The 15,645-nt window shown below is 44.3% G+C and overlaps 1 protein-coding gene across 1 annotated transcript in view; it reads left to right on the plus strand.

Moving 5' to 3' along the window:
* Positions 1-9,293, plus strand: part of ABCD2 (ATP binding cassette subfamily D member 2) — a 43,045-nt gene extending 33,752 nt beyond the window's left edge. Inside the window, exons 8-10 of the mRNA XM_032207982.1 lie at positions 5,084-5,168; positions 5,911-6,036; positions 8,315-9,293. Coding sequence (XP_032063873.1) covers positions 5,084-5,168; positions 5,911-6,036; positions 8,315-8,525 — 422 coding nt within the window. The 3' untranslated portion in view covers positions 8,526-9,293. The remainder of the gene's footprint in view (positions 1-5,083; positions 5,169-5,910; positions 6,037-8,314) is intronic.
* Positions 9,294-15,645: the final 6,352 nt, after the last annotated feature.

Raw genomic sequence — 15,645 nt, forward strand, 5'->3', positions numbered from 1 at the left:
TCTCTGAAGGCACATCACTGTGGTTTGTGACCCTGCAGCTGGAGCATGTAAGCGATGATGGGGCAGTTACTGGGCTCCACCTCTCAGATGCCAGTGCCTCCGGTTGGTTTTCTGAGCTGCCAAGCTCAAAACCCAGGTTTGGATCAGTCTTGCTCCACCTTCTGTGCCAAAGGACAGTAATGCTGTTTTATTGCTGACCCCATTCTTGCTCTTCTGCTTGTCTAACTGCACAAGTGAGATTTAGGAAGCAATCTATAAAGAGGACAGTGTTAACGTTCATTGGTACTGTATCAAAGCTGCAGTCAGGATAAGGGAGCACTGTGCAAAAGTTGGCAGAAACAAATGTTACAAAAACTTTCTTAGACTGCAATCTAAAACGACACAAGTGGGCAAAGCCGGAAAACAGAGGGAGAGATTACCACATACCAGGAAGTTTTTAAGACCATAATACACTTACTTAGTCACTTTTCTCCATGGGCATTTGCAGTGCAAATGGAGGAGAGACAGGAAATCTGTGACATATGATTCGACACGTTACACGGATTTCATATACTTAGGTATTCTTCAGAGCTCCCCCCGTCTGGGTCAAAGGCTTGTATTCAGGGTTTTGAACTAGCAAGCCAGAGAAACGTTTCTTGAGAGTGAACAATTGATTATTTTTTTTTTTGTTTATACAGAGCTGTTTTATTTTTATTATTTTTTATTTCAGTCTTTTACTTAAAATTAGATTTTTAAATTAAAATTATTTCTATTAGAAATAGAATGTTTTGTTTGCAAAATAATGAAAAGTCCTATGTAAAGCTTGCAGAACAAAGGATTTACCTCAAATAGTCTCTTTTTTTTTCTTTTTTTTTTTTTTGGCAAACTGCTTTGATGGTTGACAAAAAACAATGCTTCCCAATAGGAAAAAGTTTTGCTGAAAAATTCCCAGTGAGTTTCTGTTTTCGTATTGTGCACATTTTGTGAATGTGCAGCATCTGGAAGAAAGAAAAAAAAAAAGCCAGCAACAAAACCAATTTTAGTTATCCATATTCTTGGGTATATATGCAATACATCAATCCTGTTTTCAACCAGTTTCCGTAAACCGATCCAAGAATGGAGCTGTCTATCAATCACCTAGTTACAGAAACAAATCATAATTCCTCAATCCTTTTTCTTTAGATCCTCTTCACCTCCATAGCCTTTCTGTCTCTTCCCCTTTCACCTATCCCCTGCAGTGCTGTGCCTCTACCAGACAGTAGGTCCGCAGGGCACGGCCCCGTTGCTTTAATTGACCACGAATGCCACACACATATAATACCACGCTGTACAGTTTTGTGCAAGTCTGCTCCCTGTGGGCAGTTAGAAGAAGGCAGATGGAGCCAGCATTACACAGCTCTGGCTCTGAATGTGTTTGTCCTGGAGTGACTTCATTGTCTTTGGCTGAGTTATTTGCACATTGCATCAGTTGAAGGGTCACCAAAATCCAAGGGTAAAGTGGCCAAAAAAAAAAGCCTGATATTATTCTCGCTGCCAACGGCATAAATTCCCATTTTTTTGCAGCAATAAGGCTTGACCCAATTAGAAGTAAGTAGAATAGTCAGAAGAATAAAGAGGCCAATTTGGCATTTATCTTCAGTGTTACCCTTACAAAACCTTTTTTAATCCGTAGCAGCTGAATGCACCAAAACCAAACCAAGCAAACAGAAACCCCACCGATAGTACCACCCCCACAACACCACCACTCCTGACGTTGCTGAGCCCAAGCCCTACATAAATCTGGTGCAATTCCCGTGGCAGCAGCCCCCCTTGCAGCAGGGGCCAGGATGCCCTTCCTGCAGAATCCCACAGCGGCGTTTAGAGGAATGCCATTCCCCTGCCTACCTTTGCCCTCCAGCCTGTCTGCACTCCTTAACTTTGTCCTCATGTAAAATACTAGAAAACTTGGCAGAAGCTTGAGCGGGGTGATGCTGATGATTTAAGATTACCTTGTATTGTAATCGGTGCAGTGAGTCATCCCGAAGAAACTTGCGTGCATGATATTAATGCCATTCAGTAATGCATTCAGTAAGGTGCCCCATCAATACCTGCAAAGTTGCTAGCAAAATGAGGAAAACAAGGTTATATGCAGCATGGGTGAAGAAAAGGCACATCCAGAAGTCTGAAGAATATTACGGAGATCTACAGTAGGTATCCATAAAATGTCTTTTTTGACCTGCTGTGAAAATCTGCATATATTTAGCGAGTGTCAACAGCGCTGGAGCCATAGGCTCGTGGCAGCCTGTCACATGGGGGAAGTCGTGAGTGCGTGTAGCAGCTTGCTGGATACAGGACCAGGCCTGCCCGCTCAGGGCTGATGACATTACTGAACGGGTTCGACCTGTTTATGGTTTCTCAGCACCCCAGATTATAATTATTCCTCATTATTTTGCACATTTGTCATTCCTCTGGGTCTTGTCCAGGGAGCCATTATGCTAAGCCACGTATAAGCACACTGACAAGCACATTTCCTCTCGCCGAGATTTTTCCATCTGATCATTTCAGCCCTGGATTTGCTTTTGTTAATGCCACGGACAGCAACTCTGGCGTGCTCTGCTGGCTTTTCCAGTGGCTCTGAAAGAGCCACAAATCCCTGCAGTGCCACGCTGAGCTGGGCCTCATGCCATTGATTGTCTCTTTGTTCATCAGGAGTGGGCTCCCTGGCTGTAGTTTGCTGCTGTGGCCTCTCTCCTGTCTTGCTACCATCCTCCAGCCCATGTCTGTTGAGCTGCATTGGAAAATGATAAATTGGGAAACGGAGCTTTTTAACTTCTTTCTTTTTATTTGGCATCTGGATGTTGTCTGGCATGTAAGTGCAATGATGGACAAGGATGCAGGATGCATGGCGCTACAGACCCCAGATGTAATCCTTTTTTTAAAGTCAAATTTAGCTTTTTTTTGTGTTTGTTTTTCCTTCAGAAAACTTAGGAAAAAGAATTGTAAAAGAAACCCTGCAAGAAAACAAGCTGCTGCTGTCATGAGGCTATCGCTGATTTCTGCTGACAGCTGTGTGTGTTTCTGTCACCAGTGCTCTGCCCCAGCACACTGCGTGTGTTATTTGTCTTCCTGGTTGCAGAAGGCGTTTCTGTGGCATCTATTGTTCATCGCATCTGCATCGTATCATGTGCAGTCAAAGGCTGTGTGTACCAAGGAGCCTGGTGAGGAATTTGGGCTCTGAAAGCCAGGATTATGCTGGTACCTCTGAGAGTGTTGTGCTGCGTTCATGGACAAGCCGTTTCTTCTCTTTATTTGTAAAACGGCTGTAGCTGTAGGTGCTGAAAGCCCCTGACTTGGCTGATGGTTTTGGAACGCTAAGGTCCTTTCGTGACCTGCTCCATGCCAGCAGCAAGGAAAGAGAAACAAGCAGATGCATTATTGTTAATGCACAGTAGGAAGTTAGTTTATTGGGAGTGAGATTGCCTTAAGTGTTCAGAGGAAATAGCTCAGACGTTAGAAAATAATTTTTGAAATGGCAAAGGGATGATGTGAAAGTGGATTCTTCCTTGTCTATTGTTTAAGATATTCCAAGGGGTGAGCAGGGAAGTTGAGAGAGGGAGCGAGGTAGCAGGAGGCAAGATACTAATATTAAGTCAGAATATAAGTTGAAGTGACCCCAGAAATGCTGTATCCTGGTGAGCTGAGGCTAGCTCTTACCCCTTCAGGAAAATCAGAGAATGGGTTTGCTGGCTTAGGGACATGGTTTAGTGGGAGACATTGGCAGCAGGGTGATGGTTGGACCAGAAGATCTTGGAGGGCCTTTCCAACCTTAATGCTTCTGTGATTCTATGATTTCCTTCCCATTTTGCAGCCCTTCCATGAACCTCCTTCTCTCTCTGTCCATTACTCATAAAGCAGCTGATCTGAGCAGAGGAGCCGCTTCCATGGGCACACGAGCACACCCACCCACAGCCTAGCTCAGATCCAGAGCTCCCATCACAACTCAGCCCTGGAGATCATCGATATTCTCAGCTTTAACATCAGCAAACATAAACAGCAGTTCGAATGTCACCTTCAGAAGTGTAGCTGTTTCTGTGGCTTTCGTGAGGGACTGATCTGGGACTGATCATCAGAAACAGCTTGTGTGCATCTGTCCCCTGTCCCAGAGCTGATCTGGGTGGCGATCCAGTTGAGCATTACACAGCTCCCTCTCTGCTGGGAGCCAGGTGCTGGGAAGCACTGGGATCCTTAAGCAAGAAATGAAAGGAAACTAAGGAAACACTGTAGGATCGGCAAAGGTGACGTATTTCTGATGCACACGTGTGCTTTTTAAATCTATGTACACGTTTATAAAAAAATCTTGACACTACTTTATAATTCACAAGCCCCCTGTAAGTCTGCAGATACAACAACACATCCCCATCCTGCTGCATGCAGCTGACAGTGATAAGATAAAAGTCAGCTGGAGGCCTGCAGAATATTAAATAATAACACCCAGTGCTATACGGCTGTGAGTCACTTCTAAATACAAGGTAGCAGGAAGTTTGTATGTAAAAGCCTCCTGTCTGCATGCACGGGTTTGTGCATTAGCTGCTTGTCTGGGCACACAGAATGCAGCCCTGGGTCTGCATCTGTGCTTCTCTCGAGTTTGCTGACTCACAGCAGTGAGAGGAGTCAGGCACTAAACATTGTCATCTGATGCTGCTGTTTATGGATTTTTTTTCTCTCTACATGCTGAACTTGTTTTTAAATTTCCACTCAAATCTGCTTTCCTTTCAAGGAGGTATAGCAAATGGTTCCATAAAACACACGTGACAGAGAAATGGTTAGTTACACACAGGTCAGAGATGTTTCTTCACAGAGATGGTAAGCGAACAGTAAACATACGATGGAGAAAGTTAAATTCCTCTTTCAAAGTTGGCATAGTATTTGTGACATTTTTCCAACTGAGTGCCAGTGGAAAAGCACTGAAGTATTTCTGAAGTGATCCAGAACCCCGAAGGTCTCTCCTGCAATGGAAGTGCTCTTCATGATTTTGGTTGGGGATTGCAGAGATGTTGCAAGTAAAGGTGTATTTCCTTCATCAGCTCACGTTGTCCTGACATGTTTTGTTTGCATTTTTTGTAAGGCTGGGATGCCGTCATGGACTGGAAAGATGTCTTATCAGGAGGAGAAAAACAAAGGATGGGCATGGCTCGCATGTTTTATCATAAGTAAGCATTTGGGTTTGTTATTTAAATAATATTTGAAAACGAGGAAGAGTTTTGGAGGTTTGCTGTAATAGTTTGAGCATTTGTAGATGGAGATTTCCATGCAGTGTGCCCTACTGCTAGACTGCTGTGTAGGACTGCAGACCTTGTCATTTGCTCATATAATCTCTGCTTTTAGTTTGGACAATGCTTCTTAATTAAAATTTGCTTTTGGAAATGTAGCGTAACATTTTCTGCATGTTCTTTTCTGCATCTAATCAGGCACAAATGCCTTCCCAACATCTGTCTTACAAATATTGCAGCAGTCTGATGACTGCTTTAGAGGCTACGGGAGTTGGAAAGCCAAGCTCCACATTGTTTTTTTTAATTTTGGAGACTGCAAACCCTGCAGAGGCAGCCCAGTCCATACCCAGCAGTGAACAGAAACTTTCCGAGCTGCCTGTAGTTACAGCATGCCTTGTTGACAGAACGAAGTAACACCAGGTCAAACTGGGGCACAGCAGTTAGATCACTGTGTGCTCACAGGGACCAGGAAATAAAACTCATTTTTCCTGGAAGCCACGTCTGCACCTAAAAAATGCTTGGGAACTTGGAGTTGGTGCTAGGCAGCTTCCAGCTGCAAATGAGGGGCAGCTGGCTTGTAAAAAACAGCTCTCTGCTTCTTCTTGTCCTCTCAGTTAAACATCGTATGTGGGAATATTGTCCAAAGCGTAGATGACTTACATTCTTTATTTACTTTTGCAAGGCCAAAATATGCACTGCTGGATGAATGCACAAGCGCGGTAAGCATTGATGTTGAAGGAAAAATATTCCAAGCTGCGAAAGCCGCTGGGATATCCCTGCTTTCTATAACACACAGACCTTCTCTTTGGTAAGTATCTCCAAGAATTTGTCATGGTCTTTGCTTTTAGCCTTCTGCAGACATAGATTGGCCTTTGTTCTATGAACTAGGACAGTTGTTTAATCAATAGCTACTGCACTTTTTAAGATAACCTGTCTAAAATAATAGCAATGTAAATGCATTTAACATTGATTTCTTTCATTCTTTGACACATACATATTCCTCTTTCTAATTTTTTTTAAATGTGTGGCAGTTATTAACTATAAATAGAAACATGCAGGTAGCTAAGGGGCAGTTAATTAGTCCACTACACCACAGCCACAATACCTCTCACCAGATTATTCTATAAAGATGACGAGATCCATGAGCAGTCCGGGGGAATTTTACTAGTGCTTGGGAGAAGATGGGGAACATGGCAAGTGAATCACCTACACTTTGTTCTTTCAGAGGAATCGATGCATCCATATTAAAACTATGTCATCTAAAAACTGTGTCAAAAATATGACATAACTTCAGTCATGTCCTGTATCTGTAAGGCCCATGAGCTTTCAAAGTTTGGTTGTCTATTAAAAAAACCAAAACAATAAACACTAGAATTCTGAGAAAAATCGTTCTAGTGAGATGATGCTAATTATGGACAAGTCCCTCAAAGGAAGTAAATACAGTTGATGAATACATAAAACAACCAAATACTTAAAGGGCAAAAGGAGATGAGATGGTGTAAGCTGACATTAGCAGAGGCTATTTGTTCTGAAGTCCTTGGTCTCTACTAGAGTCAGGTTGTTTGCTTTTTTAAGCTGATGACAAAATTGGATCAGAACCTGAATTTTAAGAAAAAATTGGTGTTCTGATAGGAAAAATAAAATAATACAGACACATATTTTTAAAATGATTTAAACTATACTTAAAAATAAAAGGTTTTTTAATTTTAAATTTTTTGAAGTTGGCATTATTTCAAACCACTGCTCAAGAATATAGGTATTTGAGAGCATCTCACCTACAAATAGTGATGATGCAGAGGGAAATTCTGCCAAAGAGCTTGTGAGAATGACCTTTGAGTTCAGTTTCCCATGGACATTTCTTGTTTTCTAGTATTAATGCTGTTCAGGAAGGTTTGTAGCCTTCACAGTATTAATGAAATTATCAGAAATCTGGTAACTTATGGGGATCAAGAATTGATAAAAGCAGGTGGATAGATAGGATGTGATGGCTTTGTTCTGGAGAAGTAAAAAACAAGTGCTGAGTATTCAGAAATAAACATCAAATGCCTTTCATCAGGTATGCTTCCATAGGGACTGCACTGTATAGACAAAGATCAGGGCTGCATGTTGCTTTCTCCTTATGATTATACCAGGCACTGTTTGCTCTTTTATTCAAAATATTGGCTACCTTCTTGTACCACAGCAATTAGATGTCTCAGTCATCTATCTTAGCTTCCTGATTTTTTTTTTTATTTTATTTTTTATGGGTGAAAAAATAGAGGGACGGTTTAAGCATTTCGTGTCACAAAGAATAATATGAAAGAAGGGGTGAATGTAAGCCTGAAGTTGAATCTCTTTTGAGCCTCATGTCATAAGCTATTGAGTTTATTAAACTGTCACATTCCCCGGATGGAATTTCTAATCACTGTTTTGTGACATGTTTCATCTTCTATAATTTATAGTGATAAATTACACAGCCGTAACAGCAGCTCTGAGGGAACTCTTGCACCTCCTGATAAATGTCCTGTCAGGTCTTGGCAAACTCCACACACACGTACACCTTTGAATATTTTTAGTGCACACACCCTGACACACAAAAGATCTGTGACTCTTACACAGACTTTAATTTGGCTCCTTGCAGTATTTTAGGACTGGAGGTTTATTTACCCAACCTTATAAAATGAGGGGGAACAAACTGGGGTGTAATTTGAACAAGCTGCTTTTATCAGTAGCATCAGGTGCATCGTGCCTGAATGCACTGGGGCACACGTTCCCTTTCCTTACTCTGAAGAGAAGGTATTATTTGTGTGTGCAACAGACTGCAGCTGGGAGGAGTGTTGGTCAGGGGTTATGATCAGATATGTGTAATGTCACTGGAGGTGAAGGCCTAGGGAAGTCCTGGTGACAGGCTTTGAAATACCCAAACCCCTTATAGGAGAGCGCCCTGGGTTTATGAGTCACTGAAAAGCTTGTGAAAGTCTTACCAGTGATCCAGGACTGGACAACACTCATCTTCCTGAGAGACACCACTGAAAACAGACACAGACACCCAAACTGCATGCAAAAACGTGTGTGCAAAATTACTGATGTTCTGATTTCTGACGCAGGAAGTACCACAGTCACTTGCTGCAGTTTGATGGACAAGGAGGCTGGCGCTTCGAGCAGCTGAACACGGCCGTCCGTCTGTCGCTGAGTGAGGAGAAACAGAGACTGGAGTCCCAGCTTGCAGGAATTCCCAAAATGCAGCAGAGACTGAACGAACTGTGTAAAATGCTGGGAGAAGACTCAGTGCTTAAAAAAATGGACAAAGAGGAATAAATAATTTATGTTTTATGTTTTTAAAAGTATTTTTTTAGTTAAAAGCATTACAAGTTCAGACATTATCCTTTGCATGCATTGTGCTAGAGGCTTAGAGCATAGAGAAACACAGCCAGCAAAAAATAATGCTCTGAATGCTACGTAAGACTTCAGCATTTTAGTATTAAGGAAGAACGCGGTGGAACTGTGAAAAGAAAATAAGCAAGTGCACAGAGTATGAGATTAGTCCTCGCAGCTTATGTTAATTCCTAGTGAAAGCTCAATTCACTGCAAAGAGCTACCAACACTCTTAGGTCTTGTAGGTGAGTTTTGGCCTGAGACCTGGCCTGCAGAATGTGCTCTTGTACCAGGTCACTGTGTGCGTATGATATGCCTGCTACGCAGGGCGAACCTGGCATGAAGCTCAGGCATGGAGCACGGCAAAGGCAGCTTCTGGGTGAGTGCATGCAAAAGTCTCACTTGGGTATAAGAAGCATTCTTTCAGCCTGTGTAAAACAAAACTCCTGTTCTACTACTGAGTCGCATACACACCTTTACCCACGTTTCCGTAGGAAATAACGTAAGAGGCTGACCAGAAGGTGATTGTCTGAGCAACTGACTGCCCTTGTGACAAGGGAAAGAGGGATGGAGCTGAATATGTAACATACAGGTGCTGTACTTGATGCTGTTGTGCACAGCTTCGGAGGCTCTTTGCCCTTGGTGATGCATCAGATCCTTCGGGGAATTATTTGTATCCTGTTCATAACCTCTCGGGGAGGGGATGTAGCACTGAGCCTGGCATCAGGAGACTTTGTTTGGCTTGACTAAGTCTTTCGTCTGCTTCAGGGGCCTGATCCAGCCACTGGAACTCTGACCCAGCTCCTCTGTTGGTAAAATCGCAGCATAGACACTGAGACACTTTGTGATGGGAAGGGCTGCAGGAGAGGAGAACGGTGGCTTCTAACCCTACACTGAATTCTCAGGCATGCCACTTAAAACGCTCGGCACTTACAAAGGGCTGTGAAAAGCTAGAACATTTTATAACCACTAATTGCTGCCTGCCATGTTTTGTTAGAGTGGGTGAGCACCGTGCTCCCTGTGGGCAAGCAAGAGAGCACAGCGGTTACAGCTCTGCTTCCAGGTTTGCTCCCAGGATGTGCCAGCTACTGCGGTGTCCCCGGTCAGTCGGGAGGGCTCTGAACTGAAACTCCCTGAGACCTCAGAGCTGGCCTGAGTGCCTTGCTGGAGGCCAAACTCAGTGAACTAGAAATAAAGATAGGAGAGCAGGAGCCACATCTCAGAGTAGGCTGTCTTCCTTCTCACTGTGCGTGCTAGACTTGCTGCTTTGGCTGTTCCCCTGTGGCTCTTGCACCAGAACCTGGAATAAGTCTGGTCTCTGTCCTGCTCCTCCGGAGTCTGTGGCTTGAATGCAACCCTGTACTTGTTCTGGTGACAGCTCTCATTAGTTTTCTCTGCAGAGTGCCCTAGGACATCTCACTGACACGGAAAGGAGTGCTCCTGGGAACCTCTGAAAGGGATGAGGAATTAAGGTTCAAATAATAAGGTGTTGTGCTGCAAAGTACAGGTGAAGCACAAAGCACAGGTCAGCGGTGTGGTGGATGACTTGTGCGTGCGTTTTAATCTGCGAGTGTCTCTGCTTGTCCCTCCCCCTGCAGGCTAGCTTTCCTCCCTCTCATCTTCAAAGACAAATTTGTAACTGCTGAGGAAAGAAGTCAGCCAAGAATCTGTTCATGAAGATGACTGATGATTTTAAGCCCTGCGTGTTTCTGAGTTATGTTTCTCGCATCAGGTGCGTGCCGTGTGCCTGCCCTTGCCTTTGTGCATACCTTTGTGCTAGCACAACCCGGCCACAAAACCACTTCTCCAAAAGGTCCTCCCGAAGCAGGAGCTGAGGTGGAGGAAGGGGAACGACTGTTATGCACTTTACTGTGTGGCTGGGAGCTAAAGCAGGGTTGTCCCGTCCCCAAATGAGGAGGACACTGAGGAGCACCGAACGATCGGCCTGGTTGGGCGTAGCTCCCAGTTACAGCTCCCAGCCCCCCACCGAAGCTCAGCACCACGGCACTTGACTGCTTGGGAGCTGTTACTGGTGAGCACAGCACCCCAAAATCTGCTTTATCGCCTCGCAGAGATCCAGCTGCCATCTGTTCTGGCCCAACAAAAACAAAACAAAAACTTCTGAGGGCACTGCTTAGAAGGAGAAAGTTTTTGTTGGTGGTGGTGTTTGTTTTTTAATGAAGTTCTGCATAAAATGTACATCATGACTGATGAAATTTTAATGGAAACTGGAATTGCACTAGAATCAATGTGATAGTATTTTGCTTTGAGTTTGCTATGTGTTTTTTGGATCCAGTGATAGACTTGGCCGTCCCCATTCAGTAATAGGGTGTAAAATAACCCAGCGTCCCGCTCTGCTGTTTGCAGGCATGAAAAGAACATGAGAGTGCTGATAGGAAAATAAAACCCTTCCCTAAATAGGATTTGCCTGAGTAATACCAAGCCAGTTTTAGAAGGATTTTCCGTGCTGGTGATTCATTCTTCTTAAAGTCAGTTTTGTGGTTTGAAGAGAAGCTGCCCTGGAGATTTGCTCTGCAAACGTCTGGCTTGTTCCAAATGCCAACTGAGACAGGAGCCTCTGGTTCTGTTTTTAGAGAGTTTTGCCTCTGGTGTGATCGAGGGCAGCTCTCTTTGTGCTGCTTGAGACATGGCCAGGGAAGCAAGAGCAGAAGTGCAGGCTCCCCGCTCAGGGAATTGCTCAGGTTGATGCTCTTCTGCAGCCAGCATCGAGGGAGCATGGGGCTGTTGCAGTGCTCCCAGAGAGGGCCAGAGCAGGGCAGGATGCCTCGGTGGAATCCTTTTTCTTGGTACAAGGAGAGTTAGCCATCAGTGTCTGTTCTCTTTCTGGCTTCCAGGAGCTGTGGCTCCCTGGGAAGCCAAGGAGGCGACATCGTGGCTCTCCTAAATGGTGCATCTAGCAGGAGCTAGGCAGATCCCACTCTCAGAATGGATGTGGCATAGTGTTGGGTGTCTGCAGCCTCCCGGGGCAGCCTCTCATGCCCCAGCACTCAGGGCAGACTGGGCTTGGCTGGGTCTGCATCCTAAAGAAGTAAGGCGTTGAGCAAAACTCACACCAGTCTCAATCACGGAGTAACCATACAATAAAAATATTAAATATCCACATCAGCTCATGCAGATAATGCTGGGATTTTTTTTTTTTTCTAGAGTTTTCAAAATGGAAGCAAGCATTTTCTGTATGTGGGATTTCAGTATTTTAACCTAGGAAAAGTTTGTTTTTCTCTTAGTTTTGGGACCAGACTATTTTTTGTTTTAGATTCGGAAGCCCTCCTTCTGCAGGAGTCGAAAAACGTAAGAATCTTGAAAGGATTTTTTTAAAACCAGTGGGATCTGTGTTTAAGTGAGGAATGAAGGACTGGGTATTCGATGGTGTACGTTTAGGGAAAACTGCAATAAAAATGATATCCTAAAGCAAACGAACAAACACGTCCACAGGCCCCTCAGTATGTCAGAATTGTCATAATGCATGTCAAAGCCAAGTTTATGAGCCTATGATCAGATTTCAGTCGTATATGGAGTGAAATCACCCTACTGAGTCGTTCATACAGCTTGAGAGAACTGAACTGCTAATCGAATGTGTCTTTGTTTCGTTTCTGTTTGATATTAATGCCTTTTTGAGAGCAGACAATTTATAAAGCAATAAATTATGCTTTCCAGTTGTAATTTATTCCAACTTCAAATAAAACAAGTTGCATTTACTTTGCCTTTGCAGTTTACCTTACGAATCGTGCATGGAGCAGCCGAGGCCCATGCGAGAGCTGTGCCGGTGCGCTCCGGGGACCCCTTCCCGTGCCTTGTTCCTGTGACGGGGTTGGGAACCAAGGGGTAGGTGTTGTGTCCACCCACGAGCTGGCTTGGGTCCAGCCAAGTCAGAGAGCACTGACAGAGCAAAGTCCAGGGCGTGAGCCATGAGAAACGCACATTTTGGGACTTTGGGGGGTTGTAGGACCACACTAGGGCTCCTCACAGCACGAGGAGACAGGCTGGACTGCGGTGGGAGGTGATGCTGCACGTGGCTTTCATGGTTTTTTGGAAGATGCGTTGGTTTTTGTTCCTTGGAGAGCGTCCCCGCTTCGTGGGCAGGCCAGCAGAGAGCTGGCACCATGTGCTGGCTGAGTAGAGGTGTTCAAAGGCCTGGTACAGCTGAAAATTCCTGGTCAGTGGGGAATATCTGGAAGAACACCTCACAGGGCCTAACTTCTGATTAGGGCTCATTCTGCGGCACCTGCTTTGTGCGTTTGAAATTAGTGCCTTTAACCCCATGTAAACGAGGCCGTCTATGACAGGGCAGCAGTGAAGTGAAAGAAACACTGCACCCACCCAGTGCAAGTTTGGTCTGCATGAAGAATCTGTTTTTAAAGAGAGTAATTAAAAAGGAGAGAGAGAGATTGTGGCCGGTGGCCGATCTGGGGCTGAGGAGCCAGCCGGGCCCCGGGCTGAGTGCCTGGTAAGAAACCAGACTGGGAGGAGGTCTGGGAAAAAACAGGCCGAGGGAACCCAAGGGCAGAGCTAGGCGAAATCCCCTGGGATTGCAATGCCCTGGTGCAGGCTGAGGCTCAGGGAGCAGAGTATGCCTTGACATGATTGAAAATCACCAGGAGAGAAGATTCGGAGCCACAAAAGCCAAGCACAGAGCTGCGGGCTCCAGGTTAAACTGGCAAGCGAGAGTAGAGCCTGCTATTAGGGAAGGAGAAGAGGAAAGCACTGGACTACCTTGGAGTTTGCAAGCACTCCATGGGGAGGACACACGGTCAGGAGCACAGGATGCTGAAGCACAGCAAGATCTGGGACTCCAAAAGCCAGCAGGATTTTCGTTATGCTGAGGTCCGAATTTGAGTGTAAGTTTTTGAGTGCAAGTCTCCACCGTGTTGCTAAACTTGTCACGAAGAAGAGTCCGAAGTGAGAGAAGGTGGCAGGGGAAAAGTCCCCAAAGAATTTTCTCTGTTGGATAATTTTATGTTGACTGTGCAGCTTCAACTTCTTAGCATCAAAATGAAAAAATCAGTAAAAACAAGGCTTTTTAACATCTTTCAGAAGTTTACTCTTCTAAAGTGAGAGATCATTTGCAAACTAAAAATGTTGCTTAATTGCCTGGGAGGTTGGGTGTTGATTGCTTTGTGTTTTGTTTTGTTTTTTTTTGCTTTGCTTTTTTTTTCCTCCTTATTTTCTCTGTTTTTACAGGGGATAAAGGGAATAATTAAACCTACTTTGGGTAGGTTTCTTGGTGTCTGTTCATTAAATAATCCTAAACTGGAGAAGAAGGGATTTGGAAAAGATGGAGATGCCACATATCTGCTGTCATCAAACATACAGGGACAGGCTGGCCCTGTCAGCATTTGTAGGATAACACAGGTATCAAGAGAGACAAAAACACTCATTTATTTTTTGATTTTAGTATGAAAATTGTAAAAAAAAAAAATAATTAAAAAAAATAATGTAAAAATAGTAAAGTTTAGTTAGATAGAAATGTCTTTGAAATGAAGTTTTATATTTGCTCTGTTGTAGAGCCAGATTTCAAGTAGATCAGATTCATAATGATTTTGCTAAAAATTTGGGTCTTTGGAAACAGAAATCATTTTCACTATAATTGACACCATAATTTTCATGCAAATCCAACCTATTTCACATTGAAATAACAAAAAAATAATCACATTCACTAATCCTCCAATATCTTCTCCTTTTATCTCAAACTTTTTCTCCTCATCTATAGCCATGAAGTGCCATAAATACGTTGGGTTTATTAGAGACCTCTCTCTCAGCTGCTGTGTTTCTGTGTCAGAAGATTTGGAGATCTCTCTCTTTATTATATGGGTTTCACTGAGTTTTCCCTGCCCACCCTTCCTGCCCACTTTCCATCCTCTGCTCTTGCTTTGTTTCGAGCCAGCCCGGAGCTGGTGCCCTCCATGCAGGAGGCAACAAATGCAACAGCTGGAGGTGAGAAAGCTTTGCGAGGTGCCCGCTCATAATAAGACATCCTTGCACTGAGCAAACTCTTCCCAGTATCAGTTTCTGCATGCGATGCCAGGGTGTTATAAAAGCTGTGGAGCTCATCCTCACGAAGCACAACCAATCCTCTCCTAATCCTAGCAAGGGCTCATCAAAAGCATGCAACTGCTTTTCATAACGTGCTTCAGAGTATTGTTAGGTAACGCGTAAACATAAGCAGCTCTTAAATAATTACAGGTCTTCAACCAAAAATCCCTTTATATTTTGGATGAAATGGTAGCCACGGAAGCAGAATTATGAAAATCCCCATTTCCTAGCATGCGAGGAGGAGCAGTCCCAGCCTCTTGCCAGCTTGCTCAGACTCCTGTGCTGTAATCATGGTGCAGAGCTCCAGCCCGGCCTCATCTCTAATCTTCACTTGTGTATGTGCCATGCGGCTGATTACTGAGCATCAGAGGAGAAGGGCGCTGTTTATTAGACATTTGACACATGTTATTATGGGTGGGAAAAAAAAGAAAAAAGTTATTAATGCATTTCATGAAGAGATGAAAGCCGAGGCGAGGTTTGCCTTCCTGGGAGGACGGCTGTGCTTCCTTTGTGCAGGCTCACTTCCAGGGACTTCTGAAGGAAAGGTGAATTCCTCCTTCGAGTCACTGGCTAAAAAGTGCTTCTGTCTGAGACAGGTTTTAATTAACAGCCGGGGAAAAAAAAAAAAAAAAAAAAAAAAAAAAAACAACTAGTGGCATCGTCAATTTTAAAGGTATTCAGAAATCACAGGATCGCAGAACTGTAGGGTTGGAAGGGACCTCCAGAGATCATCGGGTCCAGCCTCCCTGCCAAAGCAGGTTCCCTAGAGCAGGCTGCCCAGGTAGGCATCCAGACAGGCCTTGAATAGCTCCAAAGGAGACTCCAAAATGCCTCCTTCTCAAAAATGAGCCTGCTAAATGTTCCTTTGAACCACCCTGGGCTCTCTTGGTGGCTGTGCCGTGGCTCTGGGGTACAGAGGAGGCAGCTGTGGTGCTGAGGGGGCACCGCCGAAGCGCCTGCGCCTGTGAAATCAGAGGTTACAGCACCAGCACGGCCTCCTCCTCCAACCCAG

This window comes from Aythya fuligula, chromosome 1, assembly GCF_009819795.1.
Source record: "Aythya fuligula isolate bAytFul2 chromosome 1, bAytFul2.pri, whole genome shotgun sequence".
NCBI classification, from domain to species: Eukaryota; Metazoa; Chordata; class Aves; order Anseriformes; family Anatidae; genus Aythya; species Aythya fuligula.